The 17,404-nt window shown below is 44.8% G+C and overlaps 1 protein-coding gene across 3 annotated transcripts in view; it reads left to right on the top strand.

Annotated features, from left to right (window-relative positions):
• The window catches only part of LOC106569916 (semaphorin-6D), a 128,515-nt gene extending 111,422 nt beyond the window's left edge, over window positions 1–17,093 (top strand). For 2 of the 3 annotated variants that reach the window (XM_014141649.2, XM_014141648.2), the window contains 3 exons: window positions 4,310–4,368; window positions 7,604–7,657; window positions 14,408–17,093. In XM_014141649.2, coding sequence (XP_013997124.1) covers window positions 4,310–4,368; window positions 7,604–7,657; window positions 14,408–15,768 — 1,474 coding nt within the window. In that variant the 3' untranslated portion in view covers window positions 15,769–17,093. The remainder of the gene's footprint in view (window positions 1–4,309; window positions 4,369–7,603; window positions 7,658–14,407) is intronic. The other variant, XM_045694702.1, reaches the window with a different exon arrangement.
• The last annotated feature ends 311 nt before the right edge of the window (window positions 17,094–17,404 follow it).

Here is a 17,404-nt window from a genome sequence, read left to right as displayed (position 1 = left end):
GGGTCTGGATAATGACCTTGGCTTTAGTCCTTGCCTCCTTTTTCTCCTAACTGATGCAGGCTGTCCTGGCCACGTCTGCTCCCCATGTCACCTGATAGGAAGATTATCATCTGACCTTTATCAGTCGTGACGCTGGTTTCTAATTGGACAGCGTACAAGGGGAGAACAGACCAACTTTGTTAGGGTGCCAGCAAAATGGATGTTCTCTCCGTTCGTGGCATTTTCCTGATTCGACCACCTTGTCTGTGGATGGTGACGTCATATGCATGTGTAGGATGTGTCTCTCAGGTTGTGAATGTACTGGCTAAGAAAAATCTTCTCTCATCGACGACTGGCAGGTTGGGCAAGTTTTGTATCAGGATGGCGGTAAATGGGCTTTGAGCTGTAGGTGAATGAGGCTAGCTTTTTCAAACAGAAATTTGCATCCTGTAGCACAAGCTTCAGAAAGTTCTTGGACACTAAAGTCCATGGAGAATAAGAGAACCTCCTCCCAGCTGCCCACTGCACTGAGGCTTGGAAACATTGTCACCACCGATAAATCTACAATAATCGAGAATTTCAATAAGCATTTTTCTACGGCTGGCCATGCTTCCCACCTGGCTACCCCTACCCCAGTCAACAGCTCTGCACCCCCCACAGCAACTTGCCCAAACCTCCCCCATTTCTCCTTCACCCAAATCCAGATAGCTGATGTTCTGAAAGAGCTGCAAAATCTGGACCCCTACAAATCAGCCGGGCTAGACAATCTGGACCCTCTCTTTCTAAAATTATCCGGCGCAATTGTTGCAACCCCTATTACTAGCCTGTTCAACCTCTCTGTCATATCGTCTTAGATCCCTAAAGATTGGAAAGCTGCCGCGGTCATACCCCTCTTCAAACGGGGTGACACTCTAGACCCAAACTGTTACAGACCTATATCTATCCTACCCTGCCTTTCTAAAGTATTTGAAAACCAAGTTATTAAACAGATGACCGACCATTTTGAATCCCACCGTACCTTCTCTGCTATGCAATCTGGTTTCCGAGCTGGTCATGGGTGCACCTCAGCCACGCTCAAGGTCCTAAATGATATCATAACCGCCATCGATAAAAGACAAAACTGTGCAGCCGTATTCATCGACCTGGCCAAGGCTTTCGACTCTGTCAATCACCGCATTCTTATCGGCAGACTCAACAGCCTTGATTTCTCAAATGATTGCCTGGTTCACCAACTACGTCTCAGACAGAGTTCAGTGTGTCAAATCAGAGGGTCTGTTGCCCGGACCTCTGGCAGTCTCTATGGGGGTGCCACAGTGTTCAATTCTCGGGCCAACTCTTTTCTCTGTATACATCAATGATATCGCTCTTGCTGCTGGTGATTCTCTGATCCACCTCTACGCAGACGACACCATTCTGTATACTTCTGGCCCATCTTTGGACACTGTGTTAACTAATCTCCAGATGAGCTTCAATGCCATACAACACTCCTTCTGTGGCCTCCAACTGCTCTTAAATGCAAGTAAAACTAAATGCATGCTCTTCAACCGATCGCTGCCCACACCCGCCTGCCCGTCCAGCATCACTACTCTGGACGGTTCTGACTTAGATTATGTGGACAACTACAAATACCTAGATGTCTGGTTGGACTGTAAACTCTCCTTCCAGACTCACATTAAGCATCTCCAATCCAAAATTAAATCTAGAATCGGCTTCCTTTTTCGCAACAAAGCATCCTTCACTCATGCTGCCAAACATACCCTTGTAAAACTATCCTACCTATCCTTGACTTCGGTGACGTCATTTACAAAATAGCCTCCAACACTCTACTCAGCAAATTGGATGTAGTCTGTCACAGTACCATCCGTTTTGTCACCAAAGCCCCATATACTACGCACCACTGCGACCTGTATGCTCTCGTTGGCTGGCCCTCGCTTCATATTCGTCGTCAAACCAAATGGCTCCAGGTCATCTATAAGTCTTTGCTAGGTAAAGCCCCGCCTTCCCAGCTCACTGGTGACCATAGCAGCACCCACCCATAGCACGCGCTCCAGCAGGTATATTTCACTGGTCACCCCCAAAGCCAACTACTGCTTTGGCCGCCTTTCCTTCCAGTTCTCTGATACCAATGACTGGAACGAATTGCAAAAATCACTGAAGCTGGAGACTTACAGTTGAAGTCGGAAGTTTACATAAACTTAGGTCTGAGTTATTAAAACTCCATTTTCAACCACTCCACAAATTTCTTGTTAATGAACTATAGTTTTGGCAAGGCTGCTAGGACATCTACTTTGTGCATGACACAAGTTATTTTTCCAACAATTGTTTACAGACAGATTATTTCACTTATAATTCACTGTATCACAATTCCAGTGGGTCAGAAGTTTACATACATGAAGTTGACTGTGCCTTTAAACAGCTTGGAAAATTCCAGAAAATTATGTCATGGCTTTAGAAGCTTCTGATAGGCTAATTGACATCATTTGAGTCAATTGGAGGTGTACCTGTGGATGTATTTCAAGGCCTACCTTCAAACTCAGTGTCTCTTTGCTTGACATTATGGGAAAATCAAAAGAAATCAGCCAAGACCTCAGGAAACAAATTGTAGACCTCCACAAGTCTGGTTCATCCTTGGGAGCAATTTACAAACACCTGAAGGTACCACGTGTACTATTGTTTGTACAGATGAACATGTATAAACACCATGGGACCACGCAGCCATCATACCGCTCAGGAAGGAGACGTGTTTGGTCTCCTAGAGATGAACGTACTTTGGTGAAAAAAGTGCAAATCAATCCCAGAACAACAGCAAAGGACCTCGTGAAGATCCTGGAGGAAACAGGTACAAAAGTATCTATATCCACAGTAAAACAAGTCATATATCGATATAACCTGAAAGGCCGCTCAGCAAGGAAGAAGCCACTGCTCCAAAACCGGCATAAAAAAGCCAGACTACGGTTTGCAACTGCACATGGGGACAAAGATCATACTTTTCAGAGAAATGTCCTCTGGTCTGATGAAACAAAAATAGAACTGTTTGGCCATAATGACCATCGTTATGTTTAGAGAAAAAAGGGGGAGGCTTGCAAGCCGAAGAACATCATCCTAACCGTGAAGCATGGGGGTGGCAGCATCATGATGTGGGGGTGCTTTGCTGCAGGAGGGACTGGTGCACTTCTCAAAATAGATGGCATCATGAGGGAGGAAAATTATGTGGATATATTGAAGCAACATCTCAAGACATTAGTCAGGAGGTTAAAGCTTTGTCGCAAATGGGCCTTTCAAATGGACAATGACCCCAAGCATACTTCCAAAGTTGTGGCAAAATGGCTTAAGGACAACAAAGTCAAGGTATTGGAGTGGCCGTCACAAAGCCCTGACCTCAATCCTATAGAAAATTTGTGGGCAGAACTGAAAAAACGTGTGCGAGCAAGGAGGTCTACAAACCTAATTCAGTTACACCAGCTCTGTCAGGAGGAATGGGCCAAAATTCACTGAACTTATTGTGGGAAATTTGACCCAAGTTAAACAATTTAAAGGCAATGCTACCAAATACTAATTGAGTGTATGTAAACTTCTGACCCACTGTGAATGTGATGAAAGAAATAAAAGCTGAAAGAAATAATTATCTCTACTATTATTCTGACATTTCACATTCTTTAAATAAAGTGGTGATCCTAACTGACCTAAGACGGGGAATTTCTACTAGGATTAAATGTCAGGAATTGTGAAAAACTGAGTTTAAATCTATTTGGCTTAGGTGTATGTACACTTCTGACTTCAACTGTATATCTCCCTCACTAACTTTAAGCATCAGCTGTCAGAGCAGCTTACCGAGCATTACAGCTGTACATAGCCCATCTGTAAATAGCCCACCAAACTACCTCATCCCCATGTTATTTTTATTTTTTTTGCTCCTTTGCACCCCAGTATCTCTACTTGCACATTCATCTTCTGCACATCTATCACTCCAGTGTTTAATTGCTGAATTTTAATTATTTTGTCACTATGGCCTATTTATTGCCTTACCTCCCTAATCTTACTACATATGCACACTCTGTATATATACTTTTCTATTGTGTTATTGACTGTACTTTTGTTTATCCCATGTGTAACTCTGTGTTGTTTGTGTCGCACTGTTTTTCTCAATCTTGGCCAGGTCACAGTTGTAAATGAGAACTTGTTCTCAACTGGCCTACCTGGTTAAATAAAGGTGAAATAAAAAAATAACACAAGTCCCAATTACAGTTGGGTAGGTGGTTGCTTGTGGCAGCAAAGAGGAAAACAGGTGATGAGCCTTTCTTTTTTACTCTTTCTCATTTGCTCTCTCCAGGCCTGGCTTTGAGCAGGACATCGAGGGAGACCACTCACTGTACCCTGAGAACTGCCATGGTGAGCGATCATCAACTTCCCTATACAGTAGCAACAGGCCAATCATCTAAATATAAGCCCTGTAAAAAGAGGGTCTATTCCATCATGGAAGTACAGTGCATTCAGAAAGAATTCAGACGCCTTCACCTTTTCCACATTTGTTACGTTACAGCCTTATTCTAAAAGGGATTTTTTTTTCAAGTCCTCATCAATCTACACACAATACCCCATAATGAAAAAGCGAAAAATAGTTTTTAGAGATTTCTGCAAATTTATTAAAAATAAAAAACATATGATTGATTTGGAAAGGCACACACCTGTCTATATGAGGTCCACAGTGCATGTCAGAGCAAAAACCAAGCCATGAGGTTGAAGGATTTGTCCGTAGACCTTAGAGACGGGATTGTGTTGGCACAGATCTGGGAAGAATAATGTATGCAGCATTGAAGGTCCCCAAGAACACAGTGGCCTTTGGAACCACCAAGACTCTTCCTAGAGCTGGCCTCCCGGCCAAACTGAGTAGTCGGGGGAGAAGGGCCATGGTCAGATAAGTGACCAAGAACCCGATGGTCACTCTGACAGAGCTCCGTAGTTCCTCTGTGGAGATAGGAGAACCTTCCAGAAGGACAAACGTCTCTCCAGCACTCCACCAATCAGGCCTTTATGGTAAAGTTGCCAGACAGAAGCCACTCCTCAGTAAAAGGCACATGACAGCCTGCTTGGAGTTTGCCAATAGGACTCTCAGTTCATGAGAAACAAGATTCTCTGGTCTGATGAAACCAAGATTGAAGTCTTTGGCCTGAATGCCAAGCGTTATGTCTGGAGGAAACCTGGCGCCATCCCTACGGTGAAGCATGGTGGTGGCAGCATCATGCGGTGGGGATGTTTTTCAGCTGCAGCGACTGGGAGATTCATCAGAATCGAGGGAAAGATGAACAGAGCAAAGTACCGAGAGATCCTTTATGAAAACACAGCCAAGATAACGCAGGAGTGGCTTCGGGACGAGTCTCTGAATATTCTTGAGTGGCCCAGCCAGAGCCCAGACATGAACCCGATCGAACATCTCTGGGGAGAATTGCAAAAATGTCTAAAAACCTGTTTTTGCTTTGTCATTATGGCGTATTGTGTAGGGATTGAGGGGGATTTTTAAAAAATCCATTTAAGAATAAGGCTGTAACATAACAAAATGTGGAAAAAGTCAAGGGCTCTAAATACTTTCCGAAGGCACTGTACATGGAAGAATGGATTTCACAGGCTTCCATGGTGTAATATCAAATACCTTCTCCCCTTTTGTTTGCTCTGTTATGGATTTAATTGATGTAACAATGTTTCATTTGCTACCTGTCAATCTGCCAGCTAACATTGAAGTAGTATGTTCTTAAGGTACACACGAAAGTTATATCAACAATTTTACTACACTACGAGAATATGAAGAGAAAAGTATTGTTGGGGAGAAAACAGCACATCTAAAAAGTATTTTATGACACTAGAATCCACAACTGGGTCACAGTTTGGAAATATCCACAGCAGTCCAACCTACAGTGAGGGAAAAAAGTATTTGATCCCCTGCTGATTTTGTACGATTGCCCACTGACAAAGAAATGATCAGTCTATAATTTTAATGGTAGGTTTATTTGAACAGTGAGAGACAGAATAACAACAACAAAAATCCAGAAAAACTCATGTCAAAAATGTTATAAATTGATTTGCATTTTAATGAGGGAAATAAGTATTTGACCCCCTCTCAATCAGAAAGATTTCTGGCTCCCAGGTGTCTTTTATACAGGTAACGAGCTGAGATTAGGAGCACACTCTTAAAGGGAGTGCTCCTAATCTCAGTTTGTTACCTATATAAAAGACACCTGTCCACAGAAGCAATCAATCAATCAGATTTCAAACTCTCCACCATGGCAAAGACCAAAGAGCTCTCCAAGGATGTCAGGGACAAGATTGTAGACCTACACAAGGCTGGAATGGGCTACAAGACCATCGCCAAGTAGCTTGGTGAGAAGGTGACAACAGTTGGTGCGATTATTCGCAAATGGAAGAAACACAAAAGAACTGTCAATCTCCCTCGGCCTGGGGCTCCATGCAAGATCTCACCTCGTGGAGTTGCAATGATCCTGAGAACGGTGAGGAATCAGCCCAGAACTACACAGGAGAATCTTGTCAATGATCTCAAGGCAGCTGGGACCATAGTCACCAAGAAAACAATTGGTAACACACTACGCCGTGAAGGACTGAAATCCTGCAGCGCCTGCAAGGTCCCCCTGCTCAAGAAAGCACATATACATGCCCGTCTGAAGTTTGCCAATGAACATCTGAATGGTTCAGAGGACAACTGGGTGAAAGTGTTGTGGTCAGATGAGACCAAAATGGAGCTCTTGGGCATCAGCTCAACTCGCCGTGTTTGGAGGAGGAGGAATGCTGCCTATGATCCCAAGAACACCATCCCCACCGTCAAACATGGAGGTGGAAACATTATGCTTTGGGGGTGTTTTTCTGCTCAGGGGACAGGACAACTTCACTGCATCAAAGGGATGATGGACGGGGCCATGTACCGTCAAATCTTGGGTGAGAGCCTCCTTCCCTCAGCTAGGGCATTGAAAATGGGTCGTGGATGGGTATTCCAGCGTGACAATGACCCAAAACACACGGCCAAGGCAACATAGGAGTGGCTCAAGAAGAAGCACATTAAGGTCCTGGGGTGGCCTAGCCAGTCTCCAGACCTTAATCCCATAGAAAATCTGTGGAGGGAGCTGAAGGTTCGAGTTGCCAAACGTCAGCCTCGAAACCTTAATGACTTGGAGAAGATCTGCAAAGAGGAGTGGGACAAAATCCCTCCTGAGATGTGTGCAAACCTGGTGGCCAACTACAAGAAACGTCTGACCTCTGTGATTGCCAACAAGGGTTTTGCCACCAAGTCATGTTTTGCAGAGGGGTCAAATACTTATTTCCCTCATTAAAATGCAAATCAATTTATAACATTTTTGACATGCGTTTTTCTGGATGTTTTCGTTGTTATTCTGTCTCTCACTGTTCAAATAAACCTACCATTAAAATTATAGACTGATCATTTCTTTGTCAGTGGGCAAACGTACAAAATCAGCAGGGGATCAAATACTTTTTTCCCTCACTGCACTTGCATGTCACGCCGCCGTAAAAACCCATTTGTTTTCTTATGTCTTTGTGAGCGGTATTGTAATTCACTCCGTCTTTTGTTTTCGGTAGTAATGCTGTGTTTTGCTCCCATCAGCAGATGTTCTGGCGACCAAGCGAAACCAGAACTCCGCGGCAGACTCAGCCTACGGTCAGTTTCCAATTTTCCCCCAGTCTCTCTCCCTCCTTTCTCCCTGTGTTGGGTTCCACATTGTTCTATTGCAGTAGGACTGAGCATAAACACTTTTAATTAAGTTACATGCAATGAATTTGCATTATCTATTGGCAATTTGTAGTTTCACTTAAGGTTTCACACTAGACAACTTGAAAATGAAAGAATAGACAAATCTTTTCGGTGTCTGTTAAACCTTTTGACTTGGAGACCTTACCATTATAGGTTTTGTGTTGCTTGTAATTCAAAGTATTGTTTGTTTTGAACAGGTTCAGTTCGCTCATTAAGAGCTACAAACATTCCTCTAGTTCCACATGTTGTAGAGAAGATTAAACATATGTTGCTGCTTTTGGAAATGGAGGCTTATGAGTAAGATCAGTTACACTTTTTAAACCAAGAGATCAAGATTAAATGGATCTCCTTGGGTAACCGATAGGTGATGTTCTTTTAATCTCACAATTCATGACTGGGCATGCCCAAGTCAATAAACCCCTCAGGTAGGCCTAATAATACTTGAGCGTCGTAATTGTTAATCACAGAGCGAGCCTCACACCAGGGAAGACCCTCATTATGTAATATAAGCCCAGCCTCAGCCGTTCACTGTGATGAACCCATGGAGTAAATGACACTATTAGAGGCTAATGGAGACTCTAGCCTCAGCTGCCAACAGGCACGTTGGGCATTAACCTCATGCCACAGGCCAGCCAAGCGTGAAGGTCCATGTCAGAGGAGTGATTTCTCAATTGGTGGAAGAGCCCAATTCCTACTGGATACTGCCATTTTGGTAATGCCAATTTAGTTTCAAATTGGGAATAGTGGCTTAGTTAAAAAGTAACATTTAAAACACATTTATATTAGGGCACATTTCCCCCTTGGATCTTGTGGCTGCTATGAACTGTACAATCAAGTCAACACAGATGGCATGTTGACGGAACAACATGTTCCAGTGAGTGAACTTTTCAACTAGGCCCCGGTGCAATCTGTGTGGAAAATCATGGCAGTATCGCCTCCGCAGCCTCATTAGCAATCAATCCCATCATGCAGCAGCACACAGGGTTCAAGGTGGCCCTCCACGAGCACAGGGAACGTAGCGGAGGTCACTGAAACCCCTCAGAAACACTGGCAATGCCAAAGACCTTGAAACGGTCTTGATGAGTACGCAGAAACGTCGGGACTCCAGTGACTGAACAGGCATAGGGAGCATGCCAAAATTTTGCCAGGTAATGGACATAGTGACTGTTTGTCATTTCCGAATGCCTTTGAAACAAACATTGGAACAAATCCATTTAATGAAGGCACTGCTTTACTGATCCTAGTTAAAGCCGGGGGATGGAAATATCATATGACAACTTTCCATGACACTAGTATTTAATAGATTATGACTTTGATTCTAGAATAGTAGAGTATGTCATCTCCATCATAGATTTATCCTACATAAGGAATCCTGCCCAAATCTTTGACTTGTTGTTTCATATTAGCTTTATTTCTAAAATGGATACTTTATACATAATGTAGAGACATACAGTGCATCAATAGGACATAGTGAATGCAGAGTTAGTTATCGAACTGCAGCTCATATAATAAATGACAGTGGCCTTGTGCCCATCTATGATTACTCAACAAAGTGGACTGCAGTGTTCTAAGAGATTGGGCCTGCGGCTGTAGAACATTGGACAAATCTCTGTTGGCTTTGCCAGCTGGCTCGAACAGTCCGGTCCATAAATTGGCTTTGGTTTGTTCCGAAAGCTCGACAAGGTCTTTAAAAGGAACAAGAGCCCCGTATAAGGCCTTCGAAAAGGTCTTGCAGTCGAACGCTGTGCAAATGAACATAATTACCTGCAATTTGACTTATTTGGCAGTAACCGATGCCATAGACCTTCCCTTTTTAATGCATGGAAGATAACACAGAGACACTCCATTTGTAAGTGCTTCAACTCATTAAAAACACTTTAGGAACTCGGCGGTGGGTCGTCCGCTCGGGTGGTGGTATGCAATTATGGGGCCGAGACGTAGCAGAAATCACAACAGATTGTCTCATGTGCATGCATTATGTGGATGTCCACGTGGTATGCCGACCTCCTAATTACTTTTACAACAGCTTAACGTGTATTTTCTATGGCTTATTATCACCTTGTAACAGTATACACCACGCGGGGCCGGGGCCCTATCAATAACACACGCACACGACACACACGTCTTCACCTAGTGGAAATTCACGGCATAAAGAGAATCATACTGTAGTAGGTGTTACGCCGTATTGAAAAGCCTATGTGTAAATAAATGAAAAGGCTGGAAAAATGATTGAATCGTCGGTTGGTGTTGACGTTCAGATTGAGTCAGCCAAAGAGAAGATTGGTCTTTTGAGACCAGGGTGAATAACATTTTTCTCACCACTAAGAACAACACAGACCTCCATTAACCCCTGAGAGTGAGTGAGTCATTATAGCTGCTTATCATGCTCAGGTTTTCATGTATTCAGCTTCTCTTGGGGGTGCCTAGTGGCTTTACTTGTTGACGCAGTTATTTCCCAGGCACATTCATGAAGGTAACATCAATCCTGAAGGGAAGCGCTGTCGTGTTAGGCTTGGCAGCCCCCATTACAGCCATGAGGGTGCTCCGCATGAAACGGGCAAAACAAGATAATGAATTTCCTGCCCGTCAAGTGAAGTGTGCATATGGGAAAGCCAATGATTCCAGTGGCATCTATCCTAGAGATAGGTGAGGCGTTGTACAGACCCAACAGCAATGTGTCATGGTTCGGAAGCAGAGATTTGCCGGACTGGGGTTGAATTCACTTTAATGATGGGATGGTGGAGATTTAAACTGAAAATATTTTCCTTTTCAGGAATATATTATATATATATATATATAAAAAAACAAGAATGGCAAAGAATGACCTTTTACTAAAGCTTTAGTTATTGCATTGTCTATTTTCAGCATTCTCACTAAAAGGCTTTACAAACCTGTCTTCATAGAAGATTTATTAAAGAGGTTCCCCAATACTCTTATTAAAATGTGGATTATTTTAACAAATCACAAGCTTCTCCAGCGCACAGCATTTTTCTGTATTACTTAAACCTAATGTTCCAATTGTCCTGACTCAAGGGTACTCATAAAACCAAGTTCAGAAGATAAATGTGTGACTATAAACCCAGGCAGAAATACATTACAGGCAACCTGAAGTAGAGCTCTGCTGAACCTGAAGACCTGCTGAAAATACCAGATGCTCCCCATTTGAATTGGATACGTGAAAATGCACTATTTTCTAGTTATATAACTAGGAAACGTATTATACTATGCAAACTGTTTGACTGTTCCGATTATGTTCCCTGGCGGGCTCTAGTGATAATGCCTTTCCCCTCAACCACTAATCCCAAAATGCCTTAAATATGTTAAGGCAACGTGCATATACACAGTTTTAATAATGCTCGGAACAATAATATCTGGAGTTCAGTAAAGAGAGCATTCACTGGGCACTCCAATTCCACCGAGTGCTAAATGTTTATTCAACTGCCTGAATTATCTCTATCTGTGCTACTGTTAAATGACCGTTTATGAACTTTTTGACTGGGATGTATACAACAATGTATGCAATATAGGCTACAACAATATGTATATATAGGTAATTGCCAAAATAAAGGAAACTCCAACAAAGTGTGTTAATAGGATGTTGAGTCACCACGAGCCAGAGCAGCTTCAATGCACCTTGGCATAGATTCTACAAGTGTCGTTTTTCCATGCCAAATTCCATCATTTGGTGTTTTGTCGATGGTGGTGGAAAACGCTGTCTCAGGCGCCGCTCCAGAATCTCCCGTTAGTGTTCAGTTGGATTGAGATCTGGTGACTGAGACGGCCATAGCATATGGTTTACATCGTTTTCATGCTCAACAAACCATTCAGTGACCACTCGTACCCTGTGGATGGGGACATTGTCATCCTATGGGGGCATAGCCATGGTAGCCAAAATAATGGCCTGCCCAGCATTTTTATATGTGACCCTAAGCCTGATGGGATGTTAATTGCTTAATTATCTCAGGACCCACAACTGTGTAGAAGCACCTGCTTTCAATATACTGTGTTTTGTATCCCTCATTTACTCATGTGTTTCCATTATTTTGGCAGTTACCTGTATCTGCCAGAGGGTGTTTGTTCACAAAAACACATCAAGGCAGGGTAGACATTCTGATGCATGTTTTGCTCACTGGCAGTTCCATAATCCTTCAAAAGGCACATCCTGCCATGTCCTGAGGCCTGGTCTAGCCTCCATTGGCACTAAGCAGAGAAATCTGGACACCTCACACTCCCTGCAGATATGCATATGTCCTGTTCATTCAAGCCAAATACAGTGGGATGATCACACCCTTTATTAGCACTAGCCATAATGCTTACACTTTGTGCCATATCGTGTCAAAATCCCGCCAAGATGAATGCTTCATAAACGTGTAATTATCTCTGTCTTTACATACAGTAGCATTGCTGTCCTGCCAACAGAAGTAACACTGCAGTGAAGCATCAAACAGTCCATTTTGATTGGTTGAAATATTAACCAGTCTATGCTTTACGTAACTGTTATGGTCAGTGATAAAAGGCAAAATAAAGTGCAGGTTACTTGGGACTGTGTATCTATCAAACTTGGCTAATGGCCAAGATATTTGGTCATTGAATGGAATTTAAGGAGTATGCATGGGTTATTATTCTGTAGAGTGTCTCAGATCAATTCAAAACACACGTCGGAGTGTGTGTGTGTGTGTGTGTATGCGCCACACTCCTAACCCATCACCCACCACTACCACACTCTCTTACGCCTAAGGTAACAGAGTTTCTCATTTCTGTCAGCTGCTCGTGACCTTTAAGGAAGACTATCAACGGACAGTGGGTGCCGCAACATTGGCAATGTCAACATCCCTTGTCTCACAGTGCGTGAATGCCAATGCATCGGCCTATGAGTGGAATCTAATGCCAGTGCTGGAGTCCCTGTACCTGCTTACATATTCAGTCCCTGAATATTCCTTCCTCTGTTCTTTCCCCTGAATCATTGTCATAAAATGGCTTCATGTCTTTGATTTTGTGATAGCTTGGTTTCTAATAGAAGTAATTTGTACTCTGAGTTAGTGACAAGCAGAAGACATGTTGTACAGTATATTGACTTTTCTTTGTTGTCAAATGGTATCTGGAGCATATCCAAGCCGATCATTTTCCGTGTAATAGCTGTTTACTGAAGTTGGTAGGTACCGCACACATACAGCACTGTTTTGACAACAACGAAAGTCATAACTCACTTAGCAGATCCCTACGTTTTAACCCTTGATTGCTACTCTAAAGTTAGTTGGCAGGCAGTGCCATCATAATCGCTCGGCGCACGAGATCTCAAACCGGTGCTGAAATCCGAGGCTTACCATGCATTTGGTTCCCATTAGAGGCAAGGAATCCTCTGGGAACATCACTCTTTCTGCAACTCTGTGACCTACTTCTTCTGCGTCTATATGAGAACCACATGGGAGGGCCTTTACTCGACAGGGCTTTCGAGAGAAAGACATTCGCTTTGGTTGAGTCGAATTACCATATCTGTGTTTCTAGCCCCATCCTATTTTTAACTAATGTTGGAGAAAAAAAGAGTGATGACAATAAGCAGAACATGTTGCTGCTCACCGGGGGCAGATGATATTACTGGTGGGTGGATGTGTGCGTTCTATTTCGGTATTATTTTGCATAAAATACATCATTATTATGTATGGTTCTACCTCGAACTTTCAGTTATATAAATCTGTTGATATGATGCAAGGACACGGGCCAAGTACTATTTCATACTTCACACTTTAACACTGTGCAATTTCTCAAAGGAATCAAAATTCCATGAAACTACATGGTTCCTTAATGAAAAGTGACTGACCACAGCCTTTCTCAGGAAGCAGCGAGCTACGCTTTCTTTAGTTACCTCAGTCCAGCACGTTCATCCACTCCTCCTAATCCCTCTGATGACATTTTAATGGAGCTCCCCAGAGTACACAGACACCATTACCTCTGTTGGGCTAAACCCAACTCCAGCTGCTGGATATGCCAGGGCACCATTCTCATTTAGCCTCCCCATAACCGAGCCTCAATACTTGGCTGCAGTGTGCCAGTTTGAGCACTGTTAAGCTTCTGGATATCTAAGTGTTGATCTTGGCCAGTGCGAGAAGCCAGGTGCACCTGCAGTGAAGTATGAACTCAAATAAACTCTTTCTTTCCCGGGGTCTTCTAAGCTGTTTGTGCTCTGTGTTTAGAGTCTGGGCTGATTTGGGTGTTTGCGATGATGAACGAGTAGACTGTCTGGAGCTTCTCTGTCACGGCCTCCGGAGACAGTGGCAGCAGAGTACTTGGCAGGATAGTGCTCCGTGTTTGACGGAAGGAAGAAGGACTGACTTGAGGCTGGATTCAATCCGTATCGCGGAAGTTCCGCGTTATAGCTCAATTTAAAATTTAAATTCAATCTTCCCGCGTTCGCAGAGACTGCATTCACGGTAACGCTGCGTATGTCATCTCAATCGGAAATTACCTTTACGTTTTAATGCGGATCTTCCGCGATACTTCTGCAATACGGATGGAACTTCATTTAGGATGAGTCATGCTGTTACAGTCACAACAGGGGGGGACGGTTGAATGTGAAATCCTTTTTATGTCATGACAGGATCTGACAAGGTAACGGTTTTATTTTCGCATGACCTCACTATCTTTCTTTTTCTCCTTTAGGTGTCCGAAGGCTCCCTGACATGGAGAAGTCCAGCCCCAGCGTCCACTACACCCTCCTGATCGCCTGCGTCCTGGTGGCCTTCTTCCTCGGCGCCATCCTCTCCGGCTTCCTGGTGTCATGCTACTGCAGTCACAATGCCCGTCGCGCCCACCGGCTTGGCAAGGACCCTGAGGCATCCCTCCACCCCGCCCTCTCGCTGCGCAGCCTGGCCAAGCTAAATGGCCTGCTGGACGGCCAGCCGAAAGAGGAGAAGCTGGACGTGTCTACGCCCAAGATGTACAGCTCCTTCGTTCCCAACGGGAAGGAGCACACTCCGGGCAGGCACGGGATGACCCTGGGAGACCCGGACCTTGACCTCTCCCAGGGGGAGAACCTCTCGGGCCTACCCACCCCTGACTCCACCCCGGAGCTGCCCATCAAGAACATGAAGGCCTTCCGGAACCAGTGGGAGAGGAACCAGAACTGCAACAACGCAAAGGAGTCCAAGGCACCGCCTGGCACTGGTTTCGGCCTGGGTTCGTCAAGGTCCAGCTCGGGGGTCACCCAGCAGGTGTTCCCCTTCTCCCACAGCCTGACCAATGGCCAAGCCCTCGGGCACCTGCCCGAGGAGAGGAAGATCCCCAACGACGAGCGTGCAAAGGGGGCTTCGGCCTCCCAGTCCTCCTCCTGCTACCCGCAGACGGTGGTGGATGTGGCGGCCCTGGACGAGCTCCTCAAGCACATCCACGAGGTCAGCGCCTCAGGCAGCCACAGCATCACTGTGCTGACCTCACCGTGTGCTCCCTTGCCGGGTAGCTCCAGTTCCAGCCATAACCACAGTCACAGCCAGAGCAGCTTCAGATCCCAGCCCCAGATCCCCGAGACGGAGTCGGCCCCGTACTACAGCTCCTCCACCCTGCCCAGGGACAGTCTGACCCGCCGCCTGGACGTGCCCCCAGACGCTGCTGCCGCCTCCTCAGCCGGCGCCACCCCACTGCAACAGCAGTCCATCCCCGAGCGGGGCTCAGTGAATCGCCACCACTCCCAGAGGCATTTAATGATCAAGATGGGCAACGGAGGGGCCGTCCCGCGCCAGCACAGCTTCAGACAGGGCGGGGTTGGGCCACCACCCCACCAGCTGCTCACCCGGATGAACTCTGGAGGTGGTGGTGGTGGCGGGGGAGGGGTTGGCTTTGAGGCCCACCGGCCACTCATCCCCAGTGCCTGCCTGACACGGCAGCACAGCTACAGCGAACCGCCCCACCTCCACCGCGCCGCCATCGTACGCCGCACGGCCTCCCTCAAGCCCCAGGTACCCCCCAAGCCCCTCTTCCTGCCTGCCACTTCGCCCGTAAACGAGCAAGGCAATTACAACTACTGAGAGCTAAGGAGTCGGACCGAGAGGCTCCGAAACGACAGACGATGTAACCGCGCTCCTCTCAGAGTAAGGGCAACTCCCCTGTGACGGGGGGGGGTTGAGTGGGGTTCGAGGGGGCAACAACCGGGACTGGCACATCTTTTGGCGAGACGGCCGACAATAGCCTCCACACCTGATGAATGTCCTTATACCATATTGGTATTATTGCAATGCTACTTGATCACAGGACAGTGATGGATTAACAGCATATAGAACATGTGGTAGTATTCATTGACTTGGAGGATCTGTCCCCTCGTTTGAGGCCAAAGAATAAAGTATCAGGGGCCCAAAGCTCAATGTAAAGGACAGATCGCAAGTCGGCCACCAAAGCTGTGAACAATGCCTGCTTTAGCTTGGACCCAAGGCCACAACTTAAGAGAGCACCTCACGATACAAACAGTGCTCATCCTGCCTGTAATGTATGTATACTGTATGCGTGTGTGTATACATGTAGATGCACTTCATGTTAAGATACCAGAGGGCGGAACCATGAAGCAGCTACGTTAACTGTGGTGAGACGGTCAACTCCTAGCCATTTCTTAACCCTCTTATGACAGAGATACTATGGAGGCCCCACTCAGTACACACATTCGGTATATACATCCCTCGACAAGGGATTTAGCAATAACTTACCGTTGTGCAGTCAAGTATCAACTCTACCCCTTGATATAAGGGTAAGTATTATACTTCTTGCAGCATACCATAAGAAATGACCACTTTGATAATGCTTGGAAAATGATTAATTCTGTATTAGTGGAATGATGCTGAGGAACGAGACACATGGCGTCAGTATAGACCCATCATGCATCACAGCGTTACTATTATGTTTGTCACTGGTGGATGGGGGCTCCGCTGGCCTGTGACAGGAGGCCGCCTCGAGTTAGGAGAATCCTTGCCCTGCATTTGGAATTCTTACTTTTTGGACGTAAATGCTATGATATTTCCAGAGGAATTTAACAAGCCCCCAATATGACTGTCATTGTCATTCAAGAAGAGGATGCAGTGCACTGCAACCTCGAAAATAATTTGTTTGATCCTTAACACTTAGTGAGAATTGGTTCCACATTGAGGTGCAATCATTCAGGCTATGTATTATATTAGCATTATAAAATGATATCTAAAAAGTCAAGTCTTAAAGCGGAGCCCCAAGAAATCACTCACGGGCACATAGCGCCCTCTTATGGACAAGCCCTTAATAACCGTGTAATAAAGTCAGTAATTATGTTTACCATATTGCTATTAACATTGTGGATGTTGTTGTAAATAAAGGCATCTGTGGAATAATACTAGCCAAACTTTGATTTGTATGTGTTAATGTGTGCCTTATTTAATAACGTGGTGTGGAAAAGGGAAAAAAGTATGTTTTTGTCTTCATCGTTCTGTGTTGTCATTACAAATTAATTTAAAATCTGTCCTCCTGCACGGACTCCATATCAGAGGTTCTATCTCCACTGACAGTTGTTTAAAAAAATTGCCTTCGTCTTTTTTGGTTTCATGCTCTTTAAGCTTCTTTATATACTGTATATTTAATGACAAAGGAGCTCAATGGAAAAGATGAGTAGATCTGAAAGTATATCAGCAATGTTAGATCTGTGTCATG

Source organism: Salmo salar, chromosome ssa14, assembly GCF_905237065.1.
Source record: "Salmo salar chromosome ssa14, Ssal_v3.1, whole genome shotgun sequence".
In the NCBI taxonomy this organism is placed as follows: Eukaryota; Metazoa; Chordata; class Actinopteri; order Salmoniformes; family Salmonidae; genus Salmo; species Salmo salar.
The sequence above is the reverse complement of the archived record's forward strand: the minus strand, read 5'-3'. Positions and strand labels throughout refer to the sequence as shown.